General features: G+C 43.6%; 1 protein-coding gene across 1 annotated transcript in view; it reads left to right on the forward strand.

Annotated features, from left to right (window-relative positions):
• RNF150 (ring finger protein 150) overlaps window positions 1-14709 on the forward strand; it is a 241322-nt gene that overhangs the window by 187808 nt on the left and 38805 nt on the right. Inside the window, exons 5-6 of the mRNA XM_032633598.1 lie at window positions 2596-2692; window positions 8114-8324. Of these exons, the coding sequence (XP_032489489.1) occupies window positions 2596-2692; window positions 8114-8324 (308 nt within the window). The remainder of the gene's footprint in view (window positions 1-2595; window positions 2693-8113; window positions 8325-14709) is intronic.

A 14709-nucleotide genomic window follows, 5' to 3' on the forward strand; every position in this document is an offset into this window, starting at 1 on the left:
TCCGTGGGACTTGATAGCCACGTGCAGGCAGTGAGGAGTGCCAGGCCTCTTGAGAAATATCCATCCATGTAGCAAATATTTCTGGAGCATCCTCTGTGTGCCAAGATCTAGTCTAGTTGCTGGGGATCTAACAGTGAATTAGGTAAATGAAGATTTTGCTCTCATAGAGCTTATATTCTCGTTGGAGGATGTACCAGTCAGTTCTCCAGACAGCCACTGTATCCCACTATATATTCTTAAGGAATTAGCTTATGTGATGATAGGGGCTGGCAAGCCTGAAATCTGTAGGGCAGGTCTACAGGCTGGAAACGCTGAGCAGGGGCTGATGCTGCCATCTTGAGGCGGAGTTTTTTCTTCCTCAGGGAAACCAGTTTTGCTGTTAAGGCTCTTCAACTGATTGGGTCAGGCCCACCCAGATGATTTAGAATAATCTCTCCTTTATTTAACGTCAACAGACTGTAGATATGAATCACATCTGCAGACTACCCTAAATTAGTGTTCGATTGAAGAACTGGTACTATAGTCTAGCCAAGTTGCCACATGAAACTAACCATCACAGAGGAGACGTAAGAATGACCGGTGCAGACAGAGAAGTCACTCAGGGGATAAGAGTAGGTACCAGCTTCTGTGTGTGGGAGACTCAGGGACGCCTCCGCAGGAATAGATGTATCTTCATCTTACACATGAGGCAGAGGAGACGTGGGAATGTTAAGTGACTGATTTAGGCTAAAACAGCTAATGATTGGCCCTGCTGTCTTTCTGACTCCCAGTACATGTGCAGGAAACACAACAGAGCCTGCCTCCCAGGAATGGTCGAAGGGACCTGAATGTCTGACTTACTTTTCCCCAGAAGGAACAGCAGTGAGTGAGAAAATTTAGATTAGGCACCTGTTTTCTGAACGTAGAGCCTGAACACAGGGAGGTCGATTATTGCTTGGGGGTAGGGGTGCAGGGGGACACTTGACCCCGCAACAGCCCCTCCCTCCTGCAGCTGCATTGGGACTGACCTTCTTCCTGCGCCCAGGTCAGGGCTTTTGTACAAGCCAGTCATTCTGCCTAGAGGACTCTTCTTCCTCTCCTCCCCTTCTGTGGATAATGTCTGTGTAGCCCTCTGGGGTCTGAGCTTCGGCACATCGTCAGGGAAACTTTCTCTGTGTACCCAAACTAGGATGCATCTCCCAGTCACAAGCCCCCTACCAACTCCATGTTCTGCTGATGTGTCCTTAGCGCTGTTGTCGTGAAGTAGTTTATTTCTGTTTTATTAGTGTCTGCCTCTCCGATTATACTCCCAAAGAGAAGGAGCCAGATCCCTACCGTGCTGATTCTCAGTGAGGAGCACAGTTCTTGGCAGGTATTCCTTGTCGCGTGGATGCATGGCTAAAGGAATGAATGGATGTGATATATTTACTTGTAAGCGGTAAATCTGTAAGGCATTCGAAATAATGACCTGGAAACACACGACACATCCAGGTTGCTCCTCTCCGTCTCCTAATCCCCAATGCGATCGTGTCCTGTACACAGCTAATGCTATCCTTGGGACATGGGTTCTTCTCCATGTCAGTTTCAGAAGTGGCACTTCTTGAGCTCTTCTCTGATTTGAGGAGTCCTTTGTATGCATCGGAGCCTCAAGCCTTCTAATGCAAAGACAGCTGGTAGAACTGTTAGCACAATAAAAGATGAGAGTCAGGGAAGAGAGTGCAAGCGTTCCGGGAATAGTGCAGCATGGATAGCGTGTCCTAAGGATGCCCTCATACTTGACAGATGGTTCTCTCTCTTCTTGCCCCAGGCAGGAAATTCTGACTGCTTCTGCCCGTGGTCTGGAGTCGTGTGCGTGAGAAGACAAGCTTCTGATTCGAGCAGCCCCTGAGATCTCTGAGTGGGCTCTTGTGAGCCACGTTGAGAGGAAGTGTAGTCAGGACTCCCCACCCCCGCACCTACTAAATGCCCCCCTTATCCTGTCACTCAGAGGAAGGCTCCGGAGGGCTGGCGCGTGAGGCTGGCGATGGAGTTGAGCGCATCAGCTGTACAAACAGTAAAGCTTACGGTACCTGTCCCTCCGGCTTCTGATGTGAGAGCCACCAGCCATAGCAACTTAAAACATCACTTGTGCTGTGAAATGATTGCCGGAGCTCTTCTGCCCTTTTGTGTGAGACCCCGAATATCTACAGAAATGAGGCTTTATTTTGCAGTTTGCTTCTGACTGTAGGAAAAGAAATTTCGGATTGATTTAAAAGTGGCAACTCTCAGGTTATCCTGCAAGGTCTGTGCAAATTTCCCCACTTGCCTTCTTTCCATTCAAGATTCTTCCTGTCTAGAAAGAGAGAAATTTCTCTGTTTCTACATTCTCTGCATTTTCTCAAACTTGGAAGACTCAGCTGCAAATCATAGAGGACCCTCCTGGGAGCCAGACAGATGTTGACTGTATCACCGCAGGGTGTAACAGGAAGCATTACTGGCCCAGGTGTTCGGAGATGGAGGTCCGAGTCTTGTCTCTGCCACCGAGCAGTGCGTGACCTTGAACAAGTCTCTGGGCTGGAGTGGACTAGGTGCTCTCCGCAGTTACCGCCGCGCTAAGATGTATGGTTCTCATTGCAGGCATCTTTTCCACAAGTCCTGTGTTGACCCCTGGCTCCTAGACCATCGCACCTGTCCCATGTGCAAGATGAACATTCTTAAAGCCCTAGGGATCCCGGTAAGCACAGCACAGCCTACAGCATCGTCATGTCTGTCTTTCTGCCTTTCCCACAAAGCAGGGAGAAAACAGCATCCCTGGATTTTCTGTGTCCCCTCAGTCCCATAGCAGTGGTGTCACCTGATGAGTCCCTAAGAGTGCTCCCATGTCTGGATATATTTCTCCTCTCACTTTTTCTCAATCTGAGAACATCGTGACCCTCTCAGCATGTCCATTGTATTTGTCTGTGAGTTGAGATGCTGTCTGAGCGGCTCATAGGCTCCTCTTCCGGGCTGCAGTGGGTGAGAGCAGGTGGGACACCCACAGAGGCCTCTTGGGCCAGTTGTACACTGATGACACTTTTGTGTCATTTACCTGCGCTGTCATCAAGCAGACCCGCACGCCACACTTTCTGATGTTGCCCCACCATCTCCTAGCTTCCAGAGGAAACAAGCTCTTCCCAACGATGGGAGGGGAGGCCAGCCTCTGGGAATCTGGCTCAGGGCCCTCTGCTGAGCTCAGATCTCCATGGTGAGCTTGAGTGACGAGGAAGCCAAAACCAGAACCACTGAATTCTAGCGCTACCCTCAAGCTGGCGCCCTCAGTTATACGTTTTATCAAACTGAGTCATTCCCCCTGTGCAAAGAGAATCCCCCCAGCTGGCTGGCTTGATGCTCCAGGGAAAGACTTTCCAGGGACCATATCGAGTGAAGGCCACGGGCTACTGAGGCACCATCTGCTGTGGTGAGGGCAGGAAGCAAGCCAGGCCACCAGACCCGAGGGCTGCGCAGAGATGTGAGAACAACCTGGCGCCGTCTAAAAGAAGCTAGACAAACAGCATACAGAGACCGGCCTCCCCCTTCCCCCTCCGCTTTGCTCTCCTCCTCTTGTCATTCCTCACTACTAATGGCAGAGAATAAACAGAATTTTAAAAGTCCCAAGATGTCACTGAAGAAGAAAGGATCAGATCAGATATCAAAGGCTTCCTTTAATGCCAGAGGGCTAATTATCCCAGGAAGACCAGAGTGACTCTGTTTGAGGGCACACACCTGAAGCATCACAAGGTCATGGATTGGCTGAATTTTCTCCCCTGACTCCCCTGACTCCCCTGCCTCCCTGCCGGCTGTATGCTGATTTTTTTTTTTTTTTTAACAGTCGATACACCAAACACAAATCAATTTGTGTGACTATAGCTTTGAGCTAGATTTTGAAAGGCAATGCATTACATTTTCAGACCAGAGTTGTGAAGGCATAATACATTCAAGGTGAAAATCACTGACAGTGAACATGAAACATGAGTAAAAACCCAACATCTCTATCAGATACTAGGGACTTAGAAAATTAAACTCGCTGTTTGCATGTTCCACATTTCTGGCTCTAACTGGTTCCTATTACAGTGGTACCTTCTGCCATTATATTTTGCCAAGAGAAATAAAAGACTGAAGCTGACAGGATCAGGTCCTCTACTGTCAGAGTGTTTTCAATCCCCTTATCTACATTCAAGTGCTTCATCCTCCTTTCTCTCCAGTCAGGTCTAGGGGGTGTCTTTGCAGGATGACAGATCACATCATTGAGTGCTCCTATAAGGTACCATATAACACGGGCCTTTTTTATCCCAGCACACACCGTTTCCTATCACTATTATCCTGGTATAAATAAGATGATTGTAAACGAATAGAAAATCCCGTGCAGCTGGTATATTCACTAGTCCCTAACTATTTCGCATCTGGTTTGAGTTCTCCCTGCTAACCTGAATTTGAAAACCTATATGCTGTTCACTTACAGATGGTATTTGACATCTCTTACTAAACATTATGACTGTAATTTCTCTTAGAGGTATATAAATTGGGTTTCTATTCAAAATATTATTCTATTTGATGAGCCATTTCGAGTGGATATAAACTGTGAGGTTCTGTAAGGTGGGTCTGTTAAATATTGTATCTAAGCCAAATGATTTATTTGTTCTCTCATTAACAAGTCTCACTGAGCTAATTCACTTTCTCTTTTCCTCTACTCACCTCTGTTAGAGACATAACACTATTCCTGCTAGCCCACAAAGTAAAAGCGAACACCCTGCATCAAAACTAATAAAATAATGTTATAAAAAGAGAGAAGAGAGAAAACAAGAACACGATCAACAAGCAAAGTCAACATTGTGAAAACTATGTCAGTTGTTCTTGCATCTGTGGTCACATCCAGATGCTTATGGCTGAAAGAACGGCCAGTACAGGATCCTCACTTGGAGCTCTTTTCCTCCCTGAGACCCGCACACAATTTAGATCTGCATCTTTACATAGTATAGTGGAGGGAAAGAAGTTATTTTTTCTTCTACCCTCCTCGGTTCTCCAGCTGGGCCCTGTAAATTAGGCTTGTAAAAGGTAGATTAACAAGAGAAAATCAAACAGAAGTTTATGAACACATGCATCGTGTGTGCACATAGGAGCACTTGGCGATGAGTGACTCAGAAGGGTGGTTAGAACTTCGGCTTCTATAGCATCTTCAAAAAGGAGCAATAAATTTTTAGAGAAGTGACAAGACAGAGGGAAAGGACTTTGAGTTTCTAGGACAGCAGATTGTGGGGAGGTAAATATATGGGGGAAACCAATGGCAGATAAGGGCACGTGAGTTAGGTTTGTTGCGTCAACTCCCAGTCGCTGGTGATAAGAATGTTCTTCTCTTTCTGGTACAGAGAGGGGGACCCCCTTACAAATTTATGTCTTGCTTTTAGGCAAATAGGGGGAAGGCAGAGGGCATTTCTTTACCCAGTTCTCAATTGTTTCAGCTAAAAACAATTTTTATGCCAACGTAGCAAATTTGGGCAGTGACATACTCTGCTACCCTTCAAAGATGTACTTTACCTTTGCCCAGAAATTGAATTTTTTAAAGTATTTTCTCAAAGCTTCCCTTCACTGATCTCAGATCTGGGCAGATGCTAACATTCCCAGGTTTTCAGAGCAGTACACTGAGACTCAGATAAAATTTCCAAATCAGCATTTACTGAGCACTTAGTAATTGTCAGGCACTACGTGAGGGCTTGGAACTCAAGGTCAATATAGTGTAGGTGCTTCACTTTAAGAAGCTTGTGTCTCACTTGTATGTGGAAACTACGTGGAAAAGAAACAGAGAGGAGATCTGTGGTTGCCAGGGGCAGGAGGTGGGGAGGGTGAAATGGGTGAGGGGGTCAGAGGGTACAAACTTCCCGTTACGAAATAAGTAAGTCCCGGGGATGTAACGCACTGCACGGTGACTCTAATACAATACACAACACTGTATTGTATATTTGAAAGCTGCTAAGAGAGTAGATCTTAAAAGTTCTCATCACAAGAATAAAAATTTTGTAATCATGTGAGGTGATGGATGTTACCTAAACTTACTGTGGTGATGGTTTTGCAACGTACACACGTATCAGATCATCATGTTGTACAACTTAAACTAATACAATATGCCCTGCCGATTATATCTCAGTAAAACCGGAATTTAAAAAAAAGCTTGCGGACTAGTAGAGTGAGACTAACACAGTAACAAATGACTGTAACAGTGGGAGAAGTGTGAAAAGAGTTGCAGTATCAAAGATGACTACTGGGAGGGAGCGCTGCTTAGAAAAGAGACATTTGGCCTGGGAATTGAGGGATGATTAGGAGTTCACCAGGGTTAGTTTGAGACCTTGGGATGGGAGAGGGGAAGGGGATGAGGCTTTGGGCAACTGTCATCCCGAGTGGAATAGCAGCATATGCTAAGGTGCTGAAATGGGGAATATATGGTTTATTCTGTGTGTTTCCAAAGGCTGAAGGTAGGGCCAGAAAAGAAGGCTTGGGTCAGACTGTACAGTGCCTGTTTTGCTATACTAAGGAGCTTGGAATTCATTCTTTAGGAGGAAAAAAAAGAAAAAGAATCATACCTATGCATGAGTGCTCTGGTGAAAAAGTGGAGAATGAAGTATACCGGGGAAGAAACTAGAGGGAGATTGGGAATTGGTAATGGGGTAAGAAACGTTCAGAACATACCCGCTCATGTCCAATAATCTCAGTCAGTAAACTTGGAGGATCAGTCATTCAATGAGTTGACTTTCGACAACTCGAATTTCAAGGAATCGGCTCACTGCCAGTAGAGATGAAGACGGCAGAACACAAAGAGAAAGTGGGGGAAAGGGAATGAGCTGAATTTGAGGTTTTTGTAGGATGATGGAGATTTCCAGCTGACTGTTGGAAACACAGGCCCACGTGGGGCTTGGGAGACTTGGCTTGAGAGTGGAAATCCAGGACGAGAGTCCAGCAGTTTGGATTTCTTGCCTTGTGCTCCCCATGAGCCCGTGAGTGATAGATTTTTCTCTTTCATGAACTTGGCACACAATCTAGTCATTGTGGTGTTAATTCAAACAGTGTCAACCTAGGATTCTCCTCACCCAAGCCTGCCCACCCTGATCTGCATCCTTGGACGGGGTGCAAAACCGTGTCATTGTCGTCGCTCTCCAGTGTGGAGCAAAACGTGTGATTAACAGCCATTCTTAGTGCTTCTCAAGACCGTATCTCTCCTCCACCACCTTTAAAAAATCATTTTTCTGAGTTTGGTCAGAGGCAGAACAACTGATAATCATTTTTTAAAAGCTGTTTGTGGAAGAGATATCAATATATTCAACACCACTTCAGCCAGCAGAACCGAGACCAAAGAGTAAAACTGCCCCGCTTCCCGCTAAGAGAAGCCGGCCGACACAGGCTGCCTTGCGAGGCACAAGAGACCCCGGTCTCTACGTTTTTCAAGTGGAGCTGTGAGGAATATTGGGAGGGAGAGTCCTGTAGTGAGTGGGTAATTAAAGTAGATGGTCTCACCCTAGTTTTATGATTCTACGATTTTAACTTAGAAGATTTGACAAATGTACGATCAATTGAATGTTATGTCAATAGGGCTTTACTCTGCAGGTTGTTTTTGGGCTTATGTTTAACAGCACCTCACCCTGTGCTCTTGTGTTTGTGTGTGCGTTTATGTATATGTGTGTATCTCTGATGCACAATTCACGAGTCAGATTCTGTCTCCCCTCTCATGCCATCAGTCTATTTGTAAACAACACATGGGTCTTTGGGGCTAACTATCGGGCTGTCAGCTACTTCCTGTACAAGAAGTAAACACTATAGATAAGGAAGAGCTGTCATTATGAATAAGTATCATATTATTCTCCCTATGTAATTACATTAACGTATGGCTACTGCTACCCCTGGAATTAAAACCTTGTCTGTAGATCTAAACGGAACCTTTGGAAAGAAAATTTTGGAAGATGTTTTCATGTTAATTACAGGAACTATATGCGGAATGTCTTTAAATAAAGTGGTTCAGGAAGAAAACAGTGAAGAACTTGGTTTTCCCTCAGGACAAAATATTTAGGCTGTAGACATCTCATCTCTAACTTGATGATGTACACTAAGATAGGTCCTTTTCTGCTCCTGTCAGCCCAATGCCGACTGCATGGACGACTTGCCCACTGACTTCGAGGGATCTCTGGGAGGTCCGTCAACCAACCAGATCACCGGCGCAAGCGACACAACCGTAAATGAAAGCTCAGTCACTTTGGACCCTGCTGTCCGGACCGTGGGAGCCTTGCAGGTGGTCCAGGATACAGATCCCACCCCACAGGAGGGAGAAATCATCTTCACCACCAACAGTAAGTTCTGTGCCACACGCCAGCGCCGTATTCCAAAAGGCTGTTGCCTCGCGGGAATTGGAAAAAGGCCCTTTTCCTCAAGAAGAAAGAAAAATTAAATGAATAGAACGTTGCTGGGCTAAACAATCATATCTGATGGGCCTTGAGAAGCCCAGCTTGCTCCAGAGCCAGCAGGGCAGACGACAGTGCTAGCTGTGTGTGTCACCCACCTACACACGCCAATGCCACAGCACTGCACACCCCCCATGGTACCCAAAAACCAGGCCAGGTGGTGGTGCTGGCCTCTGAAAGTGGAAGGCAGGTGAGAAGAGCCACTGCCCACTGGATAGGGCACAGCCCACTCACTCATGTGCGTGTGTGTGTGTGTGTGTGTGTGTACACAGGCTTGAGCCCTCCCGAGTGTGCAGGCGGCATTCTGAGCTGGTCTGGACAGCATGCAGGAGGGTTCTCCCCCAAACCCGTTGCTGCAGGACTCAGATGCAAGTGGAACCCCTTTAGATGGACATCCTTGCAGTACAACCTAAACCCCTACGCATAGCGAGGCATTAAAATATCTTTAGGGTTTCTTCCGCATCTCCTGCATAGACTCAAGCTAAATGCTGTTCTGTTTGAGGGTAGTTATAAAAATATTAAAGTAGCTATGTTAGCATACGGTTGAAGCTCAAACCTAAAGTATTTACTCTGCTGTCTAATACAGCAGAGATAAAAGGAGTTCTAAAAACATCAGCATGCAAATTAACTTAGGTTTACGGTTAAACAGGTGGATGAATATTTCAGGTTTTAAAGGAGGTGTGTTGTTTCCCTTGATGGAAGTAACCTATTCACTATAGAAAATTTGGAAATGGAGCAGAGCAGATGAAAGCATGTTGGGATATTCCCTTTTAAGTTGGTCTCTTTTTTACATATTCGTGATGTTTATGCAGTTCAGAAAATCATTCACACTGAAATTTAAAGGCGCATTTTTCTGATGAAGAAAATTAACAGTCCTCGTCATTGAAAGACTCAGAAATAAAGGAGAGAATAAAAAAAGAATGCAAAAATCACACAGTACCGCACTACCCAGAAATAATCACTCTTAACATTTTGGTGTATTTGCTGATAATCTTTTTTTTAACATTTTTATTGGTGTATAATTGCTTTACAATGGTGTGGTACTTTCTGCTTTATAACAAAATGAATCAGCTTTATGTATACATATGTCCCCATATCCCCTCCCTCTTGCGTCTCCCTCCCACCCTCCCTATCGCACCCCTCTAGGTGGTCACAGAGCACTGAGCTGATCTCCCTGTGCTATGGGCTGCTTCTCACTAGCTATTTTACATTTGGTAGTGTATATATGTCAGTGTTACTCTCTCACTCCATCCCAGCTTACCCTTCCCCCTCCCCATGTCCTCAAGTCCATTCTCTACATCTGCGTCTTTATTCCTGTCCTGCCCCTGGGTTCTTCAGAACCGTTTTTTCTTTTTTTTTTTTTTAGATTCCATATATATGTGTTAGCATACGGTATTTGTTTTTCTCTTTCTGACTTACTTCACTCTGTATGACAGACTCTAGGTCCATCCACCTCACTACAAATAACTCAATTTCGTTTCTTTTTATGGCTGAGTAATACTCCATTGTATATATGTGCCACATCTTTTTTATCCATTCATCTGTCGATGGACACTTAGGTTGCTTCCACGTCCTGGCTACTGTAAATAGAGCTGCAATGAACATTTTGGTACATGACTCTTTTTGAATTATGGTTTCCTCAGGGTATATGCCCAGTAGTGGGATTGCTGGGTCGTATGGTAGTTCTAATTTTAGTTTTTTAAGGAACCTCCATATTGTTCTCCATAGTGGCTGTATCAATTTATATTCCCACAACAGTGCAAGAGGGTTCCCTTTTCTCCACAACCTCTCCAGCATTTATTGTTTGTAGATTTTTTGATGATGGCCGTTCTGACTGTTGTGAGGTGATACCTCATTGTAGTTTTGATTTGCATTTCTCTAATGATTACTGATGTTGAGCATCGTTTCATGTGTTTGTTGGCAATCTGTATGTCTTCTTTGGAGAAATGTCTGTTTAGGTCTTCTGCCCATTTTTGGATTGGGTGGGTTGCTTTTTGATATTGAGCTGCATGAGCTGCTTGTAAATTTTGGAGATTAATCCTTTGTCTGCTTCATTTGCAAGTATTTTTTCCCATTCTGAGGGTTGTCTTTTCATCTTGTTTATGGTTTCCTTTGCTGTGCAAAAGCTTTTAAGTTTCATTAGGTCCCATTTGTTTATTTTTGTTTTTATTTCCATTTCTCTAGGAGGTGGGTCAAAAAGGATCTTGCTGTGATTTATGTCACAGTGTTCTGCCTGTGTTTTCCTCTAAGAGTTTTATAGCGTCTGGCCTTACATTTAGGTCTCTAATCCATTTTGAGTTTATTTTTGTGTATGGCGTTAGGGAGTGTACTAATTTCATTCTTTTACATGTAGCTGTCCAGTTTTCCCAGCACCACTTATTGAAGAGGCTGTCTTTTCTCCATTGTATATTCTTGCCTCCTTTGCTGATAATCTTTTGATATAGTTGAGACAATAACCATGGGAATGAACATTCAGTATTGTAACCATAGAACTTTCACAGAACCTCGACAGAGAATAATTTCGAGAGGAACTTGGCGGTAAATATCCACCCATGTAGGGTTTATTAGTTTTTGGTAGGTATGAGTTTTAACTTGACTTTTAGAGGCATAAGGACCTCAGTATTGAAACATTGGCCATAAACATTAAAAAGTCCTTAAAGAGAGATTTTGTTTTGAAGGTCTAGAGTGGTACTGTCTAGTATTAATATAATGCAAGCCACAAAAGTAATTTTAAATTCTCAATAGCCACAGTAACATAAAAATAATAGGTTGGTAAAGTTCATTTTAATGATTTTTTTTTTTTTGCGGTACGCGGGCCTCTCGCTGTTGTGGCCTCTCCCTTTGCAGAGCACAGGCTCTGGATGCGCAGGCTCAGCGGCCATGGCTCACGGGCCTAGCCGCTCCGTGGCATGTGGGATCTTCCCAGACCGGGGCACGAACCCGTGTCCCCTGCATCGGCAGGCGGACTCTCAACCACTGCGCCACCAGGGAAGCCCAATAATATTTTTATTTAACCCAATATATCCAAAATATTTTATTCTTTTTTTTATAGTAACTCTTCAAAACCTGGTGTGTATTTTATTGTTAGATCACATCTCAGTTTAGACTAGCCCCATTTCAAGTACTCAGAAGCACATGTGGCCAGTGGCTACCATATTGGAGAACATAGATTTAGAATCCTAGTAATTTAGGGATATAAGAACCTTAAAAAAAAAAAAAAACTCTTAAAGGTCATTTAATCGTTACCATGATAAACTTTTGATTTTCACCATATGAAAATTGTGACCAGTTACCATCAGGCATATCACCATTAGTGGTCTAAGTGAAGTATATTGGAAGGCCTCATAAAATTTTGCTAGCAGTTCAAAAACATTTAAGGCATGAGCCTTTTTTGAGCCCATAAAAAGAACCAAATCAAAAATGGATCCTACTTTATTTCTTGCAGTGAAATGATTGTTTGATTTTCTGTTAGATTCCTTATTTTGAAAAGTGGCTATGTACTTCATCCATCTTAGTAAAGCCCAGGTGACAAATGAAAAGGCATAGTTTATGGGTTAAAACACAACCAAAACTGAAATAGGAAATTAAAGTCTGTATCCATATAATTCATAATCCCAGACAGTTTTGGCTAAAATAGACTCAGAGTGTTTAGGTTCATAGCAGGCATTTAGCAGATGTTTACGGAATGACTTGAGATAAAAGTGTTTGATCTAAGCTTCAACAGGGAGCTTCTGTTCACAACAGAAGGAAAAATGCCAGGTAATTTCAAAGGAAGGTCTTGGTAAAGATGAAGAGACGAGGTGTGAGACCACATCTATAGTTTGAAGACTGAAACTATATATGAGTATGGCTAAAGACATCAGTCTCTTAGTACAGAAACTGAATTTTTCTCACAAAATACTCTTCCTAGACCATTTATTTCATTTTTAATGAAGTATAGTTGATTTACAATGTCTCAGGTGTACGGCAAAGTGATTCAGTTATATATATATATATATGTGTAAACATATATACATACATATATGTATTCTTCAGATTCTCTTCCATTATAGGTTATTACAAGGTATTGAATATAGTTCCCTGTGCTTTATAGTAGGTCCTCGTTGTTTGTCTGTTTTATATATAGTAGTGTGTATATGTTAATCCCCAGTTCCCAGTTTATCCCTCCCCCCCTTCCCCTCTGTGACCATAAGTTTGTTTTCTATGTCTGTGAGTCTGTTTCTGTTTTGTAAATAAGTTCATTTGTGTCGTTTTTTCTAGATTCCACATAAAAGTGATATCATATGATATTTTATTTCTGATTAGTTTTATTTATTGGGATTTCACAGAATATTCCAAGCACAGTCATTCTGATTAGATGTTAATGGTTTATACCACTAACTAAATGGCTGTAGATTACTTAAGGGGAAAATTCTTTCCTCTGTACAGGTTTGTACATTGCCTAGTGCCCTAACTCAAATAAATAATTAATAAATGAACAAACACGGATGCATGAATAAATGAGCGAAAAGATTCAAGTTCTTATCAATGTTATTGTAGCCATTTCTCTAATGCTATAGAGAAAAACGCAGATGGTGAAAGAAGTATAGTTGGGATACGATATTGCAACAAATCACAAATAACCCACTGGAGGTTGGACCTGACGTTTTTCTACCTTATCCTTTCCTACCTCACATCTCTGCAGATCCAGGAAATTACTAGAAAATGAAGAAGCAATAGTAGGTAACAAATACATAACACCAACTCTGTACCAGGTACCCTTTTATGTTATTTACATGTATTAGCTCACGACAACCCTATGAGGTAAATGTTATTTTTAACTTCATTTTCCTGATGCAGAAACAGCAGCACTGAGAGATTAAAAGTAACTGACCTGAGGTCATAAGCTAGTGACAGGTGGAGCTGGAATTCGAAGGAGCAGCTAGCTGGCTCTACGATGCCATGCATAGCTACGCTCAGAAGATGCAAAAGGGGAGAAAACGCACACAGTTCTCATTTCATATTTTTCCTCCATTTTTCTAAATCTCTGAAAGGCCAAAAATGTGTTTAGTTTCAGCTTGCATTCTCACCCCTTACCTCCGTTCTTCCTTTCCTGGCAAACAGTCTTGCTGTATAGTCGATCAAATGTGCGTAAAAGTCATTTCAGCACTCAAGGGGAAACAGCATAGAACAGATTGCCCTTAGAGTAAAGATGGAAAAATCTGGCATTAAAGGATCATCTTCAGCTCCCAAGAAAAGAATAAACGTTTACAAAGGAAAGGAAATGCAAACTGGTAGGCAGTCTGACATTTGGGAGAAAGACGTTCTTGTATGCATACCTTTAACGTTTCTGACATTTCAGCTCTTATAACCTCACACGGCAGCCCCAAATCACAGTGTTTCTCCTCCACGTTGGTGCAAGGGGTCATTTGTATGCATGCCCTGATGTCACTCACCCAGCTTCATCTGCCCACCCAGTTGCACCAAAACCGTACTCTGCCTGCTGACTCCCCAAGCCCAGGCTGCCGCTGGTTGGATTGGCTTCAGCAGGGAAAGAAGTTTCTTAGGACCAAAGGAAAACACAGCTGAACAAACAGCCCGGTGTGTTTGGAAACTCCAGACAGGAGCTAGAGAAAGACACAAAAGGAGAAGACTCTATCACTCCTTACCTAAAACATCCCACGCCACTCCGCACCTTCTCAAGAGGGTCTGAAACCTTCCCTTTGTCTTCCAAGGAAAGTCACTGACCCCACCGTCCGTTTCCTTTATTGAGTCACCACACAAGTCCTCTAGTGCTGTGTCCAGATTGTTACCCCCTTTTCGCTCCTTCCACCTCAAACTGGAAGGAACCAGCAGTCAGCCCATGGGGTGGAGGGTAGAGGGAACTAGAAGCTAGAAAGGGAGGAGATGGGCAGAGTCAAGGCCTCCCAGATCTGCCCCAATACGTTCTGAGGAGCACATGGTATCATGTGTTTGGCCAGGAGACCCGGTCTTCAGACGTCACAGAAGGAAGCAGTACCCGTGAATTGTTATGTAGGCTAATAGGCTCAAACTCGGCCAGTTGAATTGAAACGTGGTGTAGGTTTCCTCTGGGAAACTTCCTATCCACTCTGAACCTTGCGGGGAGTATCGTGTATTTAATGTGTTGAGCCAGCAAGATTTGTGATGTGTGTAAAATGCATCTTGCTTTTTGCTGCTCTGTCTGAACCGTCTGGCGCGGGTGTGACAGCCCCCTGCCTGGGGATGACAATTCCAGCAGGACTTTTCTGCTCACTCTTAGGTAACGGACAGTCCC

Source organism: Phocoena sinus, chromosome 5 (assembly GCF_008692025.1).
Source record: "Phocoena sinus isolate mPhoSin1 chromosome 5, mPhoSin1.pri, whole genome shotgun sequence".
NCBI lineage: Eukaryota > Metazoa > Chordata > Mammalia > Artiodactyla > Phocoenidae > Phocoena > Phocoena sinus.